Source organism: Rattus norvegicus, chromosome 9 (genome assembly GCF_021556685.1).
Source record: "Rattus norvegicus strain SHRSP/BbbUtx chromosome 9, alternate assembly SHRSP_T2T, whole genome shotgun sequence".
NCBI lineage: Eukaryota > Metazoa > Chordata > Mammalia > Rodentia > Muridae > Rattus > Rattus norvegicus.
Window position 1 is genome coordinate 6,331,644 of NC_141542.1, and position 21,121 is coordinate 6,352,764.

Sequence of the window (21,121 nt, forward strand, 5' to 3'; positions counted from 1 at the left end):
AGAGGCGTCTGAGAGCGTCCGTCTCGCGCCGGCGGCGCCTGCGCAGTGTCGAGGTGCACCTCAGGGGAGGCTGAAGCGGTTCCCTCTCAGGCGGCGCCATTTTGTGGTAAGAGGGCCGAGATTCAAAAAAAAAAATAATAACAAATCCAAAAAACACACCCACGCAAGCCCACTGACCCGGTTCTGTGTGAAGTGGGCGACGGAACCAGGGTCCCTGGAATGGCGGAGACTCTGTCGGGTTTAGGAGACTCGGGTGCGGCAAGCGCAGCGGCCGTGAGCTCCGCGGCGTCAGAGACCGGGACGCGGCGGCTCAGCGACCTGCGGGTGATCGACCTGCGGGCGGAGCTGCGGAAGCGAAACCTCGACTCGAGCGGCAACAAGAGCGTGCTGATGGAGCGGCTTAAGAAGGTGAGGTTCGCGGGGGACCCCACGGTCGCCATGGCGACACCCACCGCCTGGCCTGGAGCGGCCCGTGGCCTTCGTGCCGTGCGCTAACACTCGGGCTCCGTGGGCGCGGGGTATGAGGGTTCGAATCCCGACGCCGCAGTGATGCGCCCAGAAGGAAATAACACCGTGAACGGGTTCGAGGGATCGATGACATCGCGTTCCCTGTACTGCTTAGCCCCAACCCTAAAGGGGGATGGAGGAGACTCGGCCAAGGTCACCCAGCAGAGTCAGCTTGTGGCAGGATTCGATCCCAAGTCCCTTTTCGGCTCCCGAGGCAGAACAGGTGGTTTTTGTTTTCTATTCTTTTCTGGAGAGACAGTGGCCTGTAGGGGAATGAAATCTGAGGAACCCTCAGAGCTCATAGACAGCCAGAGGAGGTAGGTAGCCCAGGAAGGGAGGGGGGGAAAGCCGAAAAATAAATTGTTTCTAATTCTTTGCTAGAACTAAACTAGGGTAAAGATGTGAGATGGAAGGAAAGAAGGTCTTTCTGTTGGTAAAGATATCTCAGATGTGAGTTAAAGGCTAACCTGGGCTATAGAGGAGTTTATAACCAACCTGAGTAGTGGAGTTCAGGGCTAGCTAGAGGGTGTCCCAAACCAGACACCCTCTAAGGGACAGGAAGTGAGAGTTGTGAGACAAACCTAGGCAACTTAGCAAGCCTGTTTCAAAGTATAAAGTAGGCTCCAAGGCCTAGTCATTTGGTAGTGTGCTTGCCTTGCATACACAAAACCCTTAAATTTTATCCCAAATACCTCCTAAGGCTGGGAGTGGTGGGGGCAGAAGGATCCTAAGTTTGTGACCATCTTGGGATGCATGAGAGCCTTTCTGTAAAAAGTAGTAGGTTTTTGTTTTGTCTCTGTAAAAAGAGGGCTAGGCACATAGATCAATGCTTGCCCAACATTGCAGAGGTCCTTGGAGCCATCCCTCCACACTGCTGCACACCATTCTGTGTGGTTAGGTGGGAGTCAGAGGACTTAGCCTCAGTCTGAGATCCAGGGGCAGACAGAGAGGCTCATTTTTGTTACCTTCTTTGGTGGCCTAGATTCTCTGTTCAGGAAGACCTTTAAACTCTCTGTGTGTCCTCAGATCAAGGCAGTAGTGGGTCATCTTTAGGGTAGGGAGGACATCACATGGACCCTGGTTTGGCATGCAGCTTAGTCCAGGTAAACAAGCTTACTCTCCTCAAGGCCACCTTTTGACATGTGTAGATGAGGACTCTTGAGCCCCACCTTAGAAAGTGTACTCTGTGTGTATTACCCTCTAGCTTTTGGTCGTTGGCATCTGCCTAATTGCCCCTGCACACAGAAGCTGGAGATTTCACCTTTTTTTTTTTTTTTTTTTTTTTTTTTGAGCTGGGGACCGAACCCAGGGCCTTGCGCTTCCTAGGCAAGCGCTCTACCACTGAGCTAAATCCCCAACCCCGAGATTTCACCTTCTTAATGGGTCCAAAACCAATCACCAGTTGCTATTCAGATAATGGACAAGAAGAGGTGGCAGCAAGATGAAAGCCTGAGTTCTGTTCCCAGCACCCACAATAAATGCCAGGTGGGGTACAGCTGTAATTCCAGTGCTCAGAGAGACAGGAGGATCCCTGAGGCTCACTGGCTGACTAGTCTAACCACGATGGATGGTACCTGAAAGACAGTTGAGGTTGCCTTCTGTCTTCTACCCTGTGGATGTGTACAGTGTTTATTTGAGCACATAACATACATGCTTGTGAGAGTGGATGCAGCAGTTAGAGGCCAGGGCAGGCACACTACACTGAACGTCAGCCAGCTCCTTTTCTGTTTTTGTGTGTGTGTGTGTGTGTGTTTTAATGGATACTACATCTTTTTATTGGAATGGGCAAGAAGCTTCTTACACTGGTGACCCCTATAGAACATATAGGGTGGGGGGGGTTACTAGGGTGATGCTCAGTCTGCTATCGAGGCCCTGGCTGCAGCACCAAGCTCTCTTTCTCCAGACTGGAAGCTGAGGGTCGGCTTCTGGATGTTGTCTTCTTTGTCCCCTTGGGGGTGTAGAGAGACCCTGGTCTGTGCTTGCCCCCACTCAACACCCCTGTATGTCTATCAGATCAGAGGGCAGATCTGCAGTCCTGTCCTTCTGCCTGCTTGTCACCCAGCTGGTGGCCATCTGGTTGACTTTTTTTTTTAAGGGAGGTGGTGTGGAGGAGCAGCTGTTGAAGGGGGTTTGCTGAGGTGGCCTGGGAGGGACAGTTCTGTCTCTTAGCCCCAAGGGATAAAACGAATTACCTTTCTACAGCTTGCTCCTGCCCCTTGGGATGTCTGAAAGCTGACTCACCTTGTGGGCTTGTCTCTGGTTCCCTATTGGAACACTACAGGAAGCCCCTGGGGGTCTGGAAGAGTTGCCTGAGCTTGGAGTTCTGAGGGCACTGCTGCTGCTGCCTTCTCTCTGGGGACTGTAAACTTGCAAACATCCCCAGGGTGAAAGGCATGCTGCTGCTAGAAGGTGTCTCATTTCATTCCCGGGGGCACTGTTGGCACTGTTGACAGGGCTGTTGGGGGGGGGCGGGGTTTGCTAAATTGGCCACTGCTGAACAGATGATATACTTGAGTGTGAAGTGGGACTTCTGCAGAGTCCTTACACTACAGGTCCCAGGAGGGGACAGCAAGGTCCAAACCCTGTTCACTTCCCCTTCCTTAGTCACTGGGTTAAGTCAAGGAAGCTGGAATCTCTTCCCTCAGGGATACATGAGGTAGAGGGGTCCAAAGCTCATAGTTGCCTCCATGACTCATTAGGTGCCAAGAGTGCTCACTAAGAAAGAGCCCTTACAACACAGGCATGAGGACCTGAGGTTCTAATCCCCAGGATCCCTATAGAAAGCTGGACTTAGCTACATGTGGCCCCAGGAGCTTTCTGTCTGCCAGCCTAGTCTCACATTCAGGAAGAAAGCCTTTGTTGGGGAGACTAAGGAAAAGAAAATGAGAAAAAATAGAGCTGCATTACCATAGACATTCCATTAGGTGATGGTGCCAGAGCCTGGCTGTGCCAGCTCCCCTTCCATGTGCAGCAGGTCAGCTATTTGTAGAGTTAAGGTAGCTGCTGAGTTTCAATGCCCTGAGAACCAACCTGGACACTGTACTGGGTGTCCTCTGGTTGGCTTAGAACTGGGCCCTTCCTGTGTTGAACAGGCTGTTCAAACTGCAGGCTTAGGTGTGCTTCCTTTCTCTGTGTCAAAGAAAAATTGGTTTTATTTGTGGCCAACCAATAAAACCACAGGGCTACTTTGCCACCTGTGGTTTTATTGGTTGGCCTTTCTTCTGCTGTCTGTTCAGGCCATTGAAGAGGAAGGTGGGAATCCTGATGAAATTGAAGTCATCTCAGAAGGCAACAAGAAGATGCCTAAGAGGCCCAGCAAAGGTAAGGAGTCCCTGAGCCACTGTGTCAATGCCATAGGTACCCTCTGTGGGTACGGAGCCTACTGTACCCTCTGTCAGACAGGATCTGAGCATATAGTGGGGATGGACTAGGGTATGGTGTTTCATCTTCACATGGAGAGCCTCTCATTACCTCATCTGCCAGAAAATGAGGCCCCATACTACCAGAGCACTACAGACAAAGTTCACTTGAAACCATGCATCTGACAACCTCTACTTACCCACCTTTGCCCTACCTCTGTTCACAACTGCTGCCTCCAGCCATTGGTCACTTTACTACCAGTCACCCACCTCATCTTGTGTCTGTCTTTGTCACTGACTTGTCATCTTTATGAAACTCCAGTTCTAGGAACTTGACAGAATTAGAAGGGTTGAGGCTATTGGGGATATCTTGGTTGTTGTGAGGTTGAGCTGTCAGCTGATGAGATGGTGGGGTGGCACAATAATAGCCATGCTACCCATGTAGATCTGTGTGTATGGCCTAACGCACTGCTTTGGCTCATCTGTGGAAAATGGTAAAGATGGCCCTGCTTGGGAGTGCCCCAGGGTTGGGTCTTCTATTCTTCTTTCTTTCTGCCTTAGTGAAAACAAATGCTTGTTCTGGTGTTTTACTAGATATATGAGTTTAAGTGCAGTTAACATCCCTTCCCAGTGGGAGCTGGCACTATAGGGTGCACCTGCCTTCGTGCATGTGCTTTCCTTAAAATCTGAAAATAAAAAAGACATTGGTATGGAGCATGGTGGTTCAGAGGCAGGAAGATTTCTCTGAGTTCAGAGTCACCTGGTATGCACAGCAGGTTTCAGACCCAGAACTCCACCATAAGACCTTCTCTCAAAACAAAACAACTGATCATGGCCTGGGGCGATTGCACAGTGTGTGAGAATGTTGCTGAATAAGTCTGAGGGTGAGTTAGAGTCCTTGATGCCCACTCACAAACCAAATATGGCTACATGTACCTGTAACCCTTATGACTGGGAGGGTGGAGATGGGTGAGCCAGCCTAGCTTCAGAGTGAGTAGGAGACCCTGTGTTAAGAGAGGAGCTGGAGGGGCTGGGGATTTAGCTCAGTGGTAGAGCGCTTACCTAGGAAGCGCAAGGCCCTGGGTTCGGTCCCCAGCTCCGAAAAAAAGAACCAAAAAAAAAAAAAAAATGTGTATGATTGTTTGAAACAAGGTATAGCCTAGCCCAAGCCCAGGCTGTTCTCACACTTGACATGTAACGGAGGAAGACCTTGATCTCCTGACTCTCCTGCCTCTGTCTCCCGAGTGCACTGACTTCAGGCACAGTCATCATGCAGATGTATGCAGTGTTCGGGGGTCAATCCCAAGGCTTCATATGTGCTGGGTAAGCACTCTGCTGACACCATCTGCTCCGAAAAAAAAAGAACCAAAAAAAAAAAAAAAGAGAGAGGAGCTGGAAAGTGATAGAGGACACCTGCTGTCTTGCCCCTCAGGCATGAACATCACATACACATGTACTCTATACATTTGGTCTTGTTCTGCAAAATCCTTGGCATTTGTGGTTTTTTTTTTTTTTTTTTTTTTTTTTTTCCGGAGCTGGGGACCGAACCCAGGGCCTTGCGCTTCCTAGGTAAGCGCTCTACCACTGAGCTAAATCCCCAGCCCCCAATCCTTGGCATTTGTATTTCCCTCCGACTATCCTCAGCTGGCTTTGGCACAGTGGATAGCACTTGCCTAGCATTTTCAAGGCTCTGGAGCTTGGCTCCAACACCACACCAAAACAAAAGGTTTGTTGAAGGTACAGGCGGTTGTCACAAATTCGAGGCCAGCTTGAACAACACTGTCTCAAACAAACAAACAAACAAACAAACAAAACCATCAAGGGCCTTTAAGAACACAAGTGCTCTGGCAGAGGACCTCATTTTGGTGCCCAACACTCATACCATGTGGACTACAGCTGCCTGTAAGTCCAGGGCCAGGGAGCTTATTCTGGCTCAGTGAGCATCTGTGCAGCTGTGGCAGACATGTAAGCATAAGTAAAAATAAAAATTATACAAAAAACTTTACCTGAAGCCGTGGATAATTAACTGAACCATGTTTGTTTTTTGAGACAGGGTTTGACTACATAATCCTAACTGTCCTAGAACTCATTGTGTAGGCCAGGCTGACCTCAAACTCTGAGATCTGCCTACCTCTGCCTCCTGAGCTCTGGAATTATAGGTGTGCACTACCACCATTTGGCTAAGATTATATTTTTTTAACTTTGTGTGTATTGGGGGTGTATGTACAGATCAACTCAGTGCCTACAGAGGCCAGAAGATGGCATCATCTGGGGTGACTTCAGAGTCCTGGTCTGCTGGCCTTTGACTCTTTAGCCTGTGAGCAAGCTCTGGCCACCTGTGTACTGCATTCTTTCCCACTTTTGCCTGCCTTTGGTGGTTGGTTGTGCTAAGTTTTGAGGGTATGGATGGTCTGCAGTTGGCCCAAGCTGCTATGGCTGGGTTTGTGAGCAGTGTTGTATGTATGTGTTGGCTGCTTTAGCCGTGCCATGATTAATAAGAGTTATGTTCTGAATTAGGAAGGCCCCAGCCTTGTCAGTGGGTGATGTAGATGGTTTGAATGTGTGTGGTTTAATTCTATTTGTTGTGTGAGGATGTAAGAAAGATAGCACCTCCTTGTCACCTATGAGAATACAGGGTGCTGACCGTGTATCCTGGAGCTGTTGGCTTTGCTCATTCTAGAATCTGACTAGGGTAGCCCTGGAGCCACAAACTCTTTTAGCCCCTGCTTGCTTTGCATCTAAACCATGCTTGAAAGGGCTGCTTTGCATTTTAAGAGTGTATTACATTTTTGTGGTTGTGGCCCAGCAGAGGACAAGGCTCTGTTCTTTCCTTCCTCTCTGAGTCCTTTACCACACAGGTTCTATAAGTGGCAATCAAGTACCCTGTTGTTGGGTTTTTATCAAAAATTTTGGCAAGAAGTGTTTCTTTGCTTCATGAATTAAACTCAGTGGTTTGAAATTCTAGAATCTTAAAATGTCAGGGTGAACCCCTCTGTAGCTGAAGGTGGGCAAGACTATACTGGCCTTTAATCCCAGCACTTAGAACTCAGTGGATCCTGTTCTATTGAGAGCAGCCAGGGCTATAGAAAGAGGCCCTTTCTCAGATGCGAGTGGTGGGGGAACATGACTAGGGACAAAAGGCCAGATGTCCTGAGCATGGCCTCACCCTGACCTCTGCTTGAGGGTTGTATTTAGGGTTAATTTCTTACTTAGGAAAAATATCAAGAATCTCTATGGCTTCTCCAATGGTTTGAATGCGAATGTCCCCACGGGTTCAGGCATTTGAGCACTTAGCCCCTTGTTGCTGCTACTATTTGGAGAGGTTAAGGAGGTATGGCTTTGATGGAAGCACTTTTTTATTGGAGAGAGCTTTGAGATTTGAGCCTATTTTATCTGTCCATTTGTCTGTGGTCATTACTACCATCTACCCACCTACCAGCTCAGCTGCCTGCCCCTTCCCTGTGTCTACTGTACCTGCTCTACTACCATGCTTCCCACGATGCCCCGCTATAGCCAAAGCCAGCTCTTCTTCATCAGCATTTGGTCACAATGCTTTATCATATTGGAAAAGTAGCTGAGAGTGTTTTCCATGTTTTAGTTTTATTTATTTGAGATGCCTGTTGTTATATACAGTCTTGACTGGCCTTTATAGAGAGCTGGACACTTTGGCTTCTACCCTTCCACACATTTCATGATATATACAAAACTTAATAAAGAAGTTAAGGACTTCAGCAGCCTCACAGCAGCCTCACAGAACTTACTCTAATGGAGATAAAGCCAAATACCATAGCTAAGAACAGTCCATACTGCTCCATAGTGAGATGGAAAAAAATGATTGCTCACTCTTTGGAGGGAAGAACTACGTACAATAACAAACTGCCACTTGGCCAGGCTGTCAGAGGTGGTGAGTGAGTGAATCCATTACAAGATGGACTAAAAGAACTGGTACACAAGATCCTAGGGGTCTGGTGTTCATGGGCAGTGAAATGAGGTTCCAACCAGGTTTGCTGGCTCATTTCCATGACCAGCACTTGGGAAGCAAAGGCAGAAGGATCACTGCAAGCTTAAGGTAGGTAACTGGCAACCTTACTTCCGTTCTGTGGGGAGACTTCCATTTTTTCAGACACAGCCCCCTAGTCTGAGTCTAGGAGTACAGTGTAGCTCCATGGTAGAACATCCCGAGTACAAAGAGACTTTGGATACTGTTTGAAGACAGGCCATACCCTCCTTGAGAAAAGACATGAGGGTAGCCTGCCCATGTGATAGCCTGCTTACATGTTTTCTTGTACCTTAAGTCACGTGGGCTTTGATGTAGAATAGCATATGTTTCAAAATATGTATTGTGCCCACCCACCCCTAAGTGTGGAACCCATGCTCAACACCACAGAACAAGAGACAGGCATGGTGAACTCTCTGTTGCATTCTGAGATTTGAACCTGTATCCTATATAAAAGTACCCCATGCTCTTAACTACTGAGCCAACTTTTCAAACATGTACTTCACTTTTTTTGGTGTGTTTGCATGGGTGATCAGAAGCACACTCACTGAAGCTAGGTCTTTCATTCTACCACATGGATTCTAGAGGTTGAATTCAGATGGTTATCCTTGGTGACATGTGCCTTTTCCCTGCTGAGCCCTCTTGCTGACCCAGTGTGCATCTTTTGCTTGCCTGTGGCCCATCTCCCAGGTTATTCTCCCGTCAAGTTGACCCTAACCAAGCATCTCAAACAGTGCACTGAGACCCACTGAGACCTGGCTAGGATAAGAGGCCAGGTCTGTGCAGTGAGTTGCAGAGCTGGGGACCTACAGAAGTTCAGGCACCAGCTTACATGACACAGACTATTGGCCTCATGCTCACATGCTGTCTCTTCAGGGAAGAAACCAGAAGACGAGGGTGTGGAGGACAACGGGCTCGAGGAGAATTCTGGGGATGGGCAGGTATGCATTACCTTTTCAGTGGATGAGGAGCGGGAGAGCCATAATGGTGGTGTGCCATGACAGTGTCCTCTGTGTTGTAGGAGGATGTGGAAACCAGCCTGGAGAACCTGCAAGACATGGATATGATGGACATCAGTGTGCTGGATGAGGCTGACATTGATAATGGCAGCGTGGCAGACTGTGTGGAGGAAGAAGAGGAGGCCACACTCCCTGAGGGCCTAGGAGACAGCACTGAACTGGTAGAAGGCGACTCGAAGGGGCTCCCAGAACAGCTGCAGGAGCATGCTGTAAGCAGCTGGTGCTGGGTGGAGCACTGGGTGGCCTGGTGCAAAGTTCATGACAGAGCAGAGTAACAGGGACAACTGCTGCTGATCATTGTCCCTAGAGGAGCCTGAGCTATGGTGTGTGAGTACAGCCAACTGGAGCCACCACCCCCTGCTCAGCTGCTGCTGCTAGCTAATTCAGCCTTGAGGTAGCCTCAATGCAGGCATGTGTGAGGCCATAGCAATGGCTATTATGGTTTAGACTGGCCTCCTGAGCACTGTGTTACATCCCTGGGTAGCTTGTGGCTCTGGTGAGTGAGAGTCCAGGCACTTGCTGCAGGGCACAAGTTCAAGCTCCTGGGCCTTGAGGTAATCTGTGCTGAAGGATTTTATGGGTTGATGTCTACCTAGAGAGAGGAGAGTGAGCATTGAGGACCCATGGACATCTTTTTAGCCTGTCAAACCTGGAGTTTTGGTCACCAAAAGCCTCTAGTCTTCCACAAAACCTCAGATCTTCTACAGTGAGCATTTTGTCCCCTGCCGTGAGAACTGACTGAGAACCTATCCCTGTGGGCAGCTTTGAGTGATGGGTTTGATCTTGCACTGTTAAGATAAACAAGGTGTCATTCATTATCTGCTTTTGAAAGGCACAGCCCAAGTGGTAGTCTCCTTCTTGTAGAGTAACACAGGAGGAAAACACACATTGGTGGGAACCAATTGCAATGAAAAGAGAACGGAATGGTGGGGCAGCATTAGGGTAACGTATACCAAGTGTCAATGCTGTGTGATTTTTTTAGCTGGCCATCAATCCCTTCTAAGCTTTGGTCACCAAAACTCCAGGTTTGACAGGTAAATGATTGCTGTCATGGCCCTTTCATGCACCTGTGTCCGTGATTGAAGTTTAAAAGCAAATTATGCTATCATTCCCCCTTACTATTGTCTGTAGGGCCAGAGGTCAGTGTTACGACTAAGACCAGCCACCTCTCAGAGCCAAACAAGTTACCTGACCTAGAATGGTAGCCATACCTGTCACAGCAAGTGCAACTGCTACACAGTCACAAAGCAAACCCAGCATCCATAGCAATGCAGATAGCATCACGGGGCAGCAGAGGCAGGCTGGACATAAATGCAGCCGGGGCACTCTGCTGCGTATGGCTTTCATAATGGGCGATAGTTGCCTAGTGGGAAAAAAGAGTTGGGGAGTGGTCTTCAGTAAATGTACTATATACCATTGGGCCATCCTGATTATAGGCATAGAGTGCCATCTTTGGGGAGGTCCCTACCTCTGTGGCTGAAGCTACCACGCATCCCTGTCCCACAGCATAGGGGGCTGAGTATTTGGTGCCGAGAACCAGCAGGCCTCGCTTGATAGTACCCAGACTCAGGCAGGTGAAAGGCACCAGGATGCCTTCTGCAGCCCAGTTCTAGAAGCAATTTCTGGAAGATTGGCTACAAGTATACTATTCTGGTCACCTGGAGAGTCCTGTCAAGTGGTGTCTTCCACCTCACCACACTGGGACAGCACTCTAAACCATAGTGGGATGGGGATTGTCCCCTCACCTATGACATTTAAACTATTCTCCCTTTCCACAGATAGATGACAAGGAAGCCATTAACAATGTAGATACATCATCATCTGACTTCACCATCCTGCAGGTAAATTGTCACCATCTCAATTGTACCCTCAGTGTAGCCCTAGGTTCTCAGACATCACCTGTTGCTTGGCAGCTGTACCAGCTGGAGTCCCTGCCTAGACAGCACGTGCTAGACACTGTGTATGACATTCCTGCAGCCTCAGTTGTCTCCTACTCTGGCTGTGAACAGAATGGGTCTTGCCTGAGGACTTGCTTAGAAGAAGTTGAAAGGCCAGTGCAGCCCCCTGACTGCTGAGTGAGGGTGAGGCTTGTGGCCCATCCCAGCAGTGCAGAATACACACTGGTTAGATGTAGGCCTTTTCCTTTTTGATTCTCCTCCACAGTTGTGGGATGTTAGTGTGACACTATGAGTTGCGGTCGGATTAAGGCCAGTGTTGGGGCTTTCCTAAGCAGCAGCCTGAAGACCTCCTTGGTTCTCAGAAGCTGTGGGCACTGCCTACCTCCTCACTTGGCTGCTTTATGCTGGAAGTGCATTGTTAAGAGAAGGATACTGGGATAGGGTCTCCCAGTAAGGGGCGCCTGATAGGAGGAGTGGGACAGCTCCACAGAACTGCCCAGTTTCCCAGATAACTGAGGGTTTGTGTTTGGTGACTGGCAGTCAGATACTAAAAATCAGAACCAGCCAGTCGTAATGATGCACACCTTTAATCCTAGCACTCAGGAGGCAGAGCAGCAGATCTCTGTGAGTTCTGTATAGTGGCTTCTGGGCCAGCCAGGGCTACATAATGATACCCTGGCTCTAAACAGGAGAAAAAACAAGGTGAGCATTAAGGATTAAGATGGGTCCATGTGGGCCTTGAGCCTCCTAGGAAATGCTGTGAGAAAAAGAGCATTGGTGTATAGCTTTCTGTCTGTCCTCTGGGCCACTTCAGCAGAGGACTTTTTTTTTTTTTTTTCTTTTTTTGGTTCTTTTTTTCGGAGCTGGAGACCGAACCCAGGGCCTTGCGCTTCCTAGGTAAGCGCTCTACCACTGAGCTAAATCCCCAACCCCAGCAGAGGACTTCTAGGCAAGCTGTTGTCTTTGTTTCATGGAGGTGCCCACCACTTAGAGCCTGTGCATCAGAAAGGAATGCCTATGTCTGTCGTAGTACCTTTCTGTCACAGGCTCATGTGTTAAAATGAAATATTGCAGAACATTCCCTCGGGGGTCCCTCTGCAACACATCTTCTTTGTCCAGTTCTAGAGTTCCGTTTGTAGTTCAGGCAGGTCATGTTGGGGAGCCAGCCAATCCCCTGCCTCCCAAGGTGTTCACCTGCAGTCTCCAGTGAACATCAGGGAATAGAGCTGAAGGAGTCACTATCCCAGCCTTATAAGTCAGCTTCCCTACTTAAGAGCATACAAGGCACCGATTTGTGGTACAGACCCACTTACAGATCCTGCCTCCACACTCACCCTGTCCTGGCCATTCTGTGTCACTCTGGGCCATTGTCCACTGGCCTATTTTAAGGACACTAACAGTGACACCCATATTCATGCCTGGAGCACAGAAGTTCATGTTTTTGACAGGCACTGAGAGTGCGAGTGTCTCCTTGAACCTTGGGTATGTGGTTCTTAGAGGGCAGCAGACAATCTGAGTCTGAGGGTGCGGTGTGGAGAAGCCCAAACTACATGCAGCCTGAAGGGCATGGGAAGTCTGCATTGTGGAGCCAGGGTATGTGGCCCACACTGGTCCTAAAAAAGAAAACCATTAGGCAAAGCAGAGCCCATCTAGGAAGATGGTTCCTGGGATAAGTTGAGTCATTGCTGAGGGAAACTGGGAATGCTGGGTTAGAACAGTGATTGTGCATTTCTTCTTGGCCCTAGATTTTCAAAAAGTCAGCTCAAGGTTTTTACAGGTGAAGAAACTATCAAGAGGTTTATGCCAGGCATTTAGACATACCTGGAGATGTATCAGAGCCATGTTCCTGATTTCAAGTTCAGTCCAGAGGAAACTACACTGGGGAGACAGGACGACTGCTGGGTGCCCTGCAACAGGGTCAGCAGCAGACTTGGGGCTGAGTAAGGCTGAGGCCATTGAGGCAGCTTGCTTTGCTCAAGCAGGACCTCCTCTCTGGGTCCAAGTTGTCTCCTGAAATCTCAGTAGATGACCAGCCTCCTTTAATTCACATGGAAGTTGGTGGTGGAGTGGGGCTAGGCCTTAGGGCAGCATCTTACTTGTGTTTTCTGTTGCAGGAGATGGAAGAGGCATCTTTGGAGCCAGGTACTGTCAATGCAGGGCTCAGCAGTGGGTTCCACCCACAGCGGGGAGGCTCTTGCTAACCAGTGGCCGCACTCTAGCATGTACTGCTCTAGAGCTTTACAGTCCAGAGCACACCAGGACATAGAGATTGGAAACCCAGCTGTATCACAAGATCTGTGTACGTGGCCAGCAACTGTGCAGCATCCTGCCCATCTGGCAAAGACTTCAGTCTCTTGCCTTTAAACAGAAGCGTGGTGTGAAAATACCCGCAAAGTTCCTATATGCTCCAGTGATCAGAGCTCTGTGCTGCCAGCAGATCTTGTGATACCGGTAGCATGTCACCATGTGGTGTTGGTACAGGCAGTGTAGGTAGCATAGGGAATGCCACATGAACATGACATGACTGGATCCCCCCGAAGAGGAGTGCACTTCTGAGAGAGAATCGCAAACAAACACTGTCCCTCTGGGCTCTCAAACTTCATATGCCAGAAGACCCGGCGCTCGGCACGTTAACTGCTCTGTAAGGAAGGCAAAGCATCAGGCAATTAGTGATGCATGAAGGCCAGGCACTCAGTTACGCACTTGGACTCAAGCTGAATGAGAAGAGTTGATTCATACATTGTCACAGTGCACAGAACGAAGACTCAAGACTCAGAAGGTTGTGGGGTGAAGTCTCCGGGATGCTTGCCTCTGCCCTTAGTTCAGACTGGGGGCGCCATGGCCGTGGGCGCAGGTAGGGTGCAGGCGCTGTGTAGCGGGTTTTCCAATCTCTGTGTAGCCAGCAGTTCTGTCAGTGTGAGCAGGGCCACAGCGCCCGAGCCGCAGTTGTGATTGCTTTATTTCCCTGGTGATTAAACCTTGTGCCATTCTATTCCTGTTAAATCCGTAGAAAATGAGAAAATACTCGACATTTTGGGGGAAACTTGTAAATCTGAGCCAGTAAAAGAAGAAGGTTCGGAGCTGGAGCAGCCCTTTGCCCAGGCCACGAGTAGCGTGGGGCCAGACAGGAAGCTGGCGGAGGAAGAGGACCTATTTGAGAGCTGCGGCCACCCGGAAGAGGAAGAAGAAGAGGAGGAAGAAGAGGAGCAGGAAGAGGAGCAGGAGGAGGAGGGAGATTTAGCTTTGGCCAGCAGCAGCAAGTCTGAGTCTTCAAGCACTCGATGTCAGTGGAGCGAGGCAGACGCCCTGTTAGCAGTAGTGAAAAGGGAGCCGGCAGAGGCGCCTGGCGGAGGCACTGGGATGGACCGCGAGCCTGTAGGGCTAGAGGAGCCAGTTGAACAGAGTAGCACGGCTGCCCAGCTCCCGGAGACCACCAGCCAGGAGCTGGTGCGAGCGCCCACGGCAGCCCCGAGCCCTGAGCCCCGAGATAGCAAAGACGACGTGAAGAAGTTTGCTTTTGACGCTTGTAATGACGTCCCTGCGGCTCCTAAAGAGTCCTCAGCCAGTGAGGGCGCTGATCAGAAAATGAGGTTTGTTGATTCTCAGTCCTAGACCAGACGCTATCTCCTTTCATTGTTACTAGGACACACATGAGCTGTTAGAGCCTGCAGTCGGCAGCCACACTGCCCAGCTAGCTCCTTCAGGCAGTTTCATTTCTTATTTATTTTACACTGGTTCTGTAACCTTTGCCCCACTCAACCTACCACAGTTGTTTGCTTTTTAATTCTTAATTAATTTTAGCCCGGCAGAAATTTAATTAACTCCTATGAGTATGAAATCTTAATGTTAGGTCAGATATCCAAAATATGTTTGTCAGGGTGTCCTTTTTGAGAGTTAAATGCCGGGTAGGTATGCAGCTTTGGTGGGTCCTTAGAGCTCTGGGTTTGTCTCTTATTGCTATAGCCCCCTTGAGTGACACTATCTCTTGTCTCTAGTTCTGTGGAAGATGACTCGGATACAAAAAGGCTTTCCAGAGAGGAGAAGGGTAGGTCCTCAAGGTGGCACTGGTCTCCTGGAGTATGGTGGGCCTCAAATTCATCATGGTTGGTGTTTCCCCTACACACATATGCACAACCCAGCACCACCTTAAACTCAGTGGGCCCTGAGTATGTTCACAGTCTTTGGTCCTGAGAGCTGACATGTTCTGTGTGGTTCATTGGCAGGTACTAAAGCAAGTCACTTGCTGAGCAGATGGTTCAGGCTCTTCCAGCTCTTGGGAGGCAGAGGCAGGGGTTAGTGGCAAGTTCCAGGCTAGCCTGAAGCTTCCTAGCAAGTCCCTGTCTCAAAAAAAGTTTGCAGGCTGGGAAGTAATGAACCCAGGCCTGTAGTTCTGACCATGCAGGGTCTGGGCAGGAAGGCACAACATGAACATGGCCTTTGAGAGGCTGGCAGCAAGAACACCCACCTTCCCTGGCTGCTCCATGGGCAGAAGCCATCTTGGGCTGAGGTCAGCTCACCTGTTCATAACTACATGGCTGCGGGGGTGTCCTAAGATCCATTTCCAGTGTTGTATACATGCCACTCGCCATCCCTTGGGTCCCAGGCACATGTCCCCAGCATGCTGGGGATAGTCGTTCTGTGGCCCTTTAGGTTTTGACTGGAACTTCCCTTTGTACAGGTCGCAGCAGCTGTGGTAGGAATTTCTGGGTTAGTGGCCTTTCATCTACGACCAGAGCCACAGATCTGAAGAACCTTTTTAGCAGATACGGGAAGGTGAGCTGCCACTGCCAAAGAGTAAGGAGGTGGAACCTCACTGTACAAATCTGTGTCCTGGACTCAGATTGGAGCCCTGGGTCAGGGCCAGGGTTCTGGTGTGCAGTGAGTGAATGTGGTGCTGGCTGTGACCATCGGTGGCTACAGAGGGCTCACTGCTGCTCCTTGTCCTATCGCTAATTTGTGTTACTATCATCTGCATTCACCAGTTTGTAGCTGTGTGACTGTCATGATTCGGTCCCAGGATGTGCCTTTTGCTCCCACAAGCAATTTAAACTTTGTTAGGGGAGCACAGCAGAGCCTTGCATTGCACATTTCAAGCCCCCTCGAGAACCTAGAACAAGGCAGCCCCTCCAGTGGCTGCTTGGTCTGCACATGTATTTGTATCTGAGGTGGTCTGGTTTCCTCAGGTGGTGGGAGCTAAGGTTGTGACGAACGCCCGGAGTCCCGGAGCTCGCTGTTACGGCTTTGTCACTATGTCCACAGCTGAAGAGGCAACAAAGTGCATTAACCATTTGCATAAGACTGAGCTGCATGGCAAGATGATCTCGGTGGAAAAGGTGGGTGGTCTCTTTCTGCAGTGCTGCTGGCAGCGGTGCCAGTCACAATGGCACTAGCTTTTTACTCTCCTGCAGGCCAAAAGTGAGCCCGCTGGCAAAAGAGTACCTGACAGGCGAGATGGCGACAGCAAGAAAGAGAAGACCAGCACCAGTGACAGGTACTTCTGCAGACCACTACCATGCACCAGAGTCACCCTTGCACTTGACGGCTCTCCTCCATCTCCATGTCCTGGGTAGCTGTTGCCTCCTGAGGCTTGCTCTGAGGCTCATGAGTCACTTGATCCTAGATCTGCAAACCTTAAGAGGGAGGAGAAAGGTGACAGAAAAGACGATGCCAAGAAGACGGATGATGGGAGCACAGAGAAGAGCAAGGATGCAGATGACCAAAAGCCTGGGCCTTCAGAGCGCTCTCGAACAACCAAGTCAGGTAGGACACGACATCCTCCACCCATCGGTTGCTGCTCATGTGGCTCGCTGGATTCATTTCTTCTCTCTGCTTACAGGAAGCCGTGGCACTGAGCGTACTGTGGTGATGGACAAGTCCAAAGGTGTGCCTGTCATCAGTGTGAAGACTTCTGGTTCTAAAGAGAGAGTGAGTATCCAAACTTAAAGCATGCTTGGTGCTCCAGGGATTCCTGGCCAGTGGCTTTTCAGGGAAGTTTGCTGCATTTTAGAGAGTGTAGAGAGGTAGTATGGCTTCTAGAGTAGTTTACTTGCTGCTCTTTTTAATGGCTGCTCTTAGCCACCTCCCTTCCCTGCCTCCTTGGGACAGCTGCAGACCTTGTTGGATTCTGAACTCCTGTGCCTGACCACTTTAGTAGATGGGTCTGGGGTCCCCAAGACATCCCCACATGCCAAGTCCCTAGAGGACTACAGGCATTACAGTTTGCCAGGTTCCTTGGAGCCACGGGAAGCAAAGGAAAGCAAGCAGGCTACAGTTGGCATGCGTTTTTGGTGACTCAGGTTCTCAAAGCATGGCACACTGCTATGTGACAAAAAGATTTCTGGCCACTTTCATGTGTACTGGCTTATCCTAACCAAGCTACCTTTTACCTCTGGTCTTGGAGAGAGCCACTGGAAAGGGAAAACATAGAGGGTTAGGCAGAGGTAGGCTGGTCTCACCTGAGGAAATGGTACATATATGTAGAGTTGTGCTGACCGTGGAGGAATTAAGACAGGATTGCTACACTGCAGGCTAACCAAGTGAGACACCGTTTCCAGAAAGTTTCAGTGTAGATGGAAAGGCTTGTAGAAGAATAAAGAGTTTTGAAGTATCCCACCTGGGACTTGCCTATGAGAGCAGGGTTAAATGGTAAGACCTTGTCTCAAGGAGAGAAAGATTGATTATAGTCAAATTCCCTTGAGCCCACTATGTGTTTTTTTGGGTTCTCCTGTGAGTATCTCCTCCAACCAGTGACTGTCCCTGTGATAGGTTCATCTATCCCTCCTGCTTGAATCCTCTTTCTGTTTACTGATCCAGGCCTCCAAAAGTCAGGACCGAAAGTCTGTCAGCCGGGAGAAGCGGTCTGTTGTGTCCTTTGACAAGGTTAAAGAGTCTCGAAAGTCCAGAGACTCGGAGTCACGGAGGTGAGTATGCCTATGTTGCTGGAATGTAGGCACTTCCGGGGATCCATGCTGAGATGATTGCCATCAGTATTTTACCCTCCTCAAAGACCATAGAAAGTTAGCAGCAGGGCCAGGGGACAGTGAGGATGTCCAGAAGGGACTTCACTCACCCAGGATCGATCAGAGAAAGGATAGTTTTCCTAACTGGGCACAGCAATGGCGCCATGTGGCTGACAAAAGGCAACTGCCTAACCTGACTTTTGCTCCAAGGAGTGTGTTTTGAAAGTGGACACCAGGGCAAATAATCTCCAAACCTCACACTGGGTTCCTAGCTGCTGGGGAGGTAGCTAAGGAAGCTACTTCATGCTTGACTGCCAGGTTGATGGCCGACCTGTCATGCCAATTCTGTTGACCGAAGGAAGCCTGGGGCAGACAGGAGACTGCACCTGTAGTGCTGGGGACCATTGGCTATGAATGAAGTGTTGCCTCTGGTTTTTGTCCTTAATGGCCCTAGCATGTCCCCAGCTCCTCCCAAACGAGATTTGTGCCTCACTTTTCCTCACTTGAGCCTTTTCACACAGGGAGCGGGAGCGGGAGCGCAGTGAGCGGGAGCAAAGGCTGCAGGCCCAGTGGGAGCGGGAGGAGCGAGAGCGGCTGGAGATTGCCCGGGAGCGCCTGGCTTTCCACCGACATAGGCTGGAGCGTGAACGCATGGAGAGGGAACGGTTGGAGCGGGAGCGCATGCATGTGGAACAGGAGCGGAGGCGTGAGCAAGAGCGCATTCACCGAGAGCGAGAGGAGCTTCGGCGTCAGCAGGAACTGCGCTATGAACAGGAGCGGAGGCCTGCTGTGCGCAGGCCCTATGAAGTAGATGGCCGGTGAGCAGTCAGTGATGCAGGCTACCAGACCCTGTGCCAAAATGTTAGATCTGTGCTCAGACTGTGTCTCGAGCTCACTGACCTTGCTTAGGGCCTGCCGTGAATATCACGGGGTTGGAGGAACCTTGCCAAAAACTGGGACACTCAGCACTGCCATGGCACTGAGGCATAGGTGGGAGTGTTTAGTGAGAGTTTGGAGCCATGCTGGCTTTGCTCAAGCTCTAGGATGCCTCACAAGCACTGATGTCACACCTCTGCCTCCCACTCCATCACAGGCGAGATGATGCCTATTGGCCAGAAGCTAAACGGGCTGCGCTGGATGACCGTTACCACTCAGACTTCAGTCGCCAGGACCGCTTTCATGACTTCGACCACAGAGACAGAGGCCGCTATCCCAACCACTCTGTGGATAGGTGTGGGCCCATGGCCATGTTGGGAGGGCTGTGTGCATGCAAACCCTCCCCATCTGTGTCTCACTGAAACCACCTTTTTTAGGAGAGAAGGTTCACGGTCGATGATGGGAGACAGAGAAGGACAGGTGAGCAGCTGTGGAATGGGTTCCCTGTCTATTGACTGGTGGTGGAGCACAGTGCTGCTCTTAAGTCTTTGTACAATGGCAACAGTGGTTAGCCACTGCCTGGTCAAATACTCTATCCAGTAGGGAGGTTGCAGCACTTTCTGCACTGCACTGCTCCTTGCGGGGGTGGGGGTGGGGGAGGGAGGGTGGGGAGGGGGGTGACTTGAGGCCCCTAGCAATCTGTAGGATTGCTGCTACCCACTGCATTAAGGTCTCACTGCACAGTGCTTTCCTCACTGCCTCTCACTTACCAACCTACACCCCCAGCTTCCCATTCCCCCGGTTGGCACCAGAGGTGTCTTGTCCCTGGACACTCCTTCCTCAGTGCTGTGGCCTTCCTTGTCATCAGGTTGCCATCTTGGTGTTGCCACTTTCCGAACAGCTGTTTGTCTCTCTGGGAGGTGGACATTAGAAGTGGCCCTTTTGCTGTGTGTTCGTTCACTTGGGAAGGCAGATGACAGTGTCTGGTTGAGGGCTAGGAAGGGAGCTGGAGCTAGCCCAGAGCTCCAGTGTCCCAGGACTGTTTATGGCCCAGCAGTGGGGGAGCTGAGCTTCACTTAATCTTAGATCTTTTCCTGCTTTGGCCTCGAAGCAGTGTCTCAAGTCCAGGATTTGAGCTGGGCATAACTAAGACATCAAGGATAGGATACCTTGGGCTACAGAGTGAGACCTTGCATCTAGGAGTTCATGTGCGTGGGATGGGAGTGTCAGCGTGCCCAGCCTTCTTCTGAAGCAAGAGTGCTGTGCACAGGCTGGGGCTCTTGTCTGGAGCCTTGTAAACTTGACCCTTCATGAGGGAGGGTGCTATGACAGCCACCCTAGGTTGGTACCTGTGAAACCAGGTGTTCTATCATCTGGGGATAAGGGACAATATTGACCTCATCCTGTTCTCTGGTTTAGCATTACCCTGAGCGCCATGGAGGACCTGAACGCCATGGCCGGGACTCTCGAGATGGCTGGGGCTATGGCTCAAACAAGAGACTGAGTGAAGGCCGGGGGCTGCCCCCTCCTCCCAGGTTTGTGTCCCTACGAAGACCTGGTGGGGGAAGGGTGACTGTCAGCCTGCCTGGTGGAACCTGAGCTCCCCTAGCTGCACTGTCTGCAAGGGCCATCCTGTGGCAGCACAGGTCAGAGGTATCTCTTTCCAAGGGGCAGGCGTGACTGGGGAGAGCATGGCCGGAGACTTGAAGATGACCGGGCATGGCAGGGCACAGCTGATGGAGGCATGATGGAGCGTGATCACAAGAGATGGCAAGGTGAGGACCCAGTGGGAGCCAGGGCTGCCCCACTGAGGAGGTATTGGGGTTATGATGAGGTGGAGCTGGTTGAAGCCAGTGGGGCTTATTGACCCCATACCTACCAAACTGCCCACTTGGACTTGTGTCTCGTCCTGCAGGTGGTGAGAGGAGCATGTCTGGCCACTCAGGGCCCGGTCACATGATGAATCGTGGTGGCATGTCAGGGTGAGTGCCACACTGCCAGTCAGGCAGGAGCAGTGTTGCTCTACAGTAGTTGAATGGGGGAACATTGATCTCAGGACCTAATAGTTCTCTGCTTCTCCTTAGGCGAGGCAGTTTTGCCCCCGGAGGAGCTTCCCGTGGCCATGTGATCCCACGTGGAGGGATGCAGGCAGGCTTCGGCGGACAGAGCCGGGGCAGCAGACCCAGTGATGCCCGCTTCACCCGCCGCTATTGAGCACCTAAACCACCCAACCATGACCTCCAAGTCCTCTTAGGACTACCCTCCCGCCATTGTACAAAGGATTTTTTTTTTTTTATCTGCTGCCATATTGTAGCTTGTTACGATGTGAATTTGTTTTCATTTTTGTTCCTGTTTTTTTGTAATAAAGGTGTTTCTGTTCATGTGCCCTTTACTTCAAACCTTCAACGTTAGCCTCTCATTTCCATGAGGAAAGTGGCACTCCACAAGCAGCCAGAGGTGGTGCCTATTCGATTCTGTGTGACTTAGCTGCATCGGTGTAACACAA

General features: G+C 50.4%; 1 protein-coding gene across 2 annotated transcripts; it reads left to right on the forward strand.

The window, feature by feature from the left end:
• Positions 1-44: 44 nt before the first annotated feature.
• On the forward strand, positions 45-21,014 carry Safb (scaffold attachment factor B). 2 transcript variants are annotated; one of them, XM_087567505.1, is made up of 21 exons: positions 45-408; positions 3,744-3,828; positions 8,740-8,804; positions 8,885-9,091; positions 10,661-10,723; positions 12,895-12,922; positions 13,791-14,370; positions 14,776-14,825; positions 15,459-15,553; positions 15,964-16,113; positions 16,189-16,271; positions 16,401-16,540; positions 16,617-16,705; positions 17,594-17,700; positions 18,261-18,557; positions 18,833-18,970; positions 19,053-19,095; positions 20,035-20,150; positions 20,284-20,390; positions 20,531-20,597; positions 20,700-21,014. In XM_087567505.1, the coding sequence occupies exons 1-21, from the start codon at positions 220-222 to the stop codon at positions 20,827-20,829; spliced, it is 2,829 nt and encodes a 942-aa protein (XP_087423631.1). In that variant the 5' UTR covers positions 45-219; the 3' UTR covers positions 20,830-21,014. The 2 variants fall into 2 exon arrangements, with proteins under 2 accessions (XP_087423631.1, NP_071789.2); NM_022394.2 differs by having other exon boundaries at positions 126-408; positions 20,290-20,390.
• The last annotated feature ends 107 nt before the right edge of the window (positions 21,015-21,121 follow it).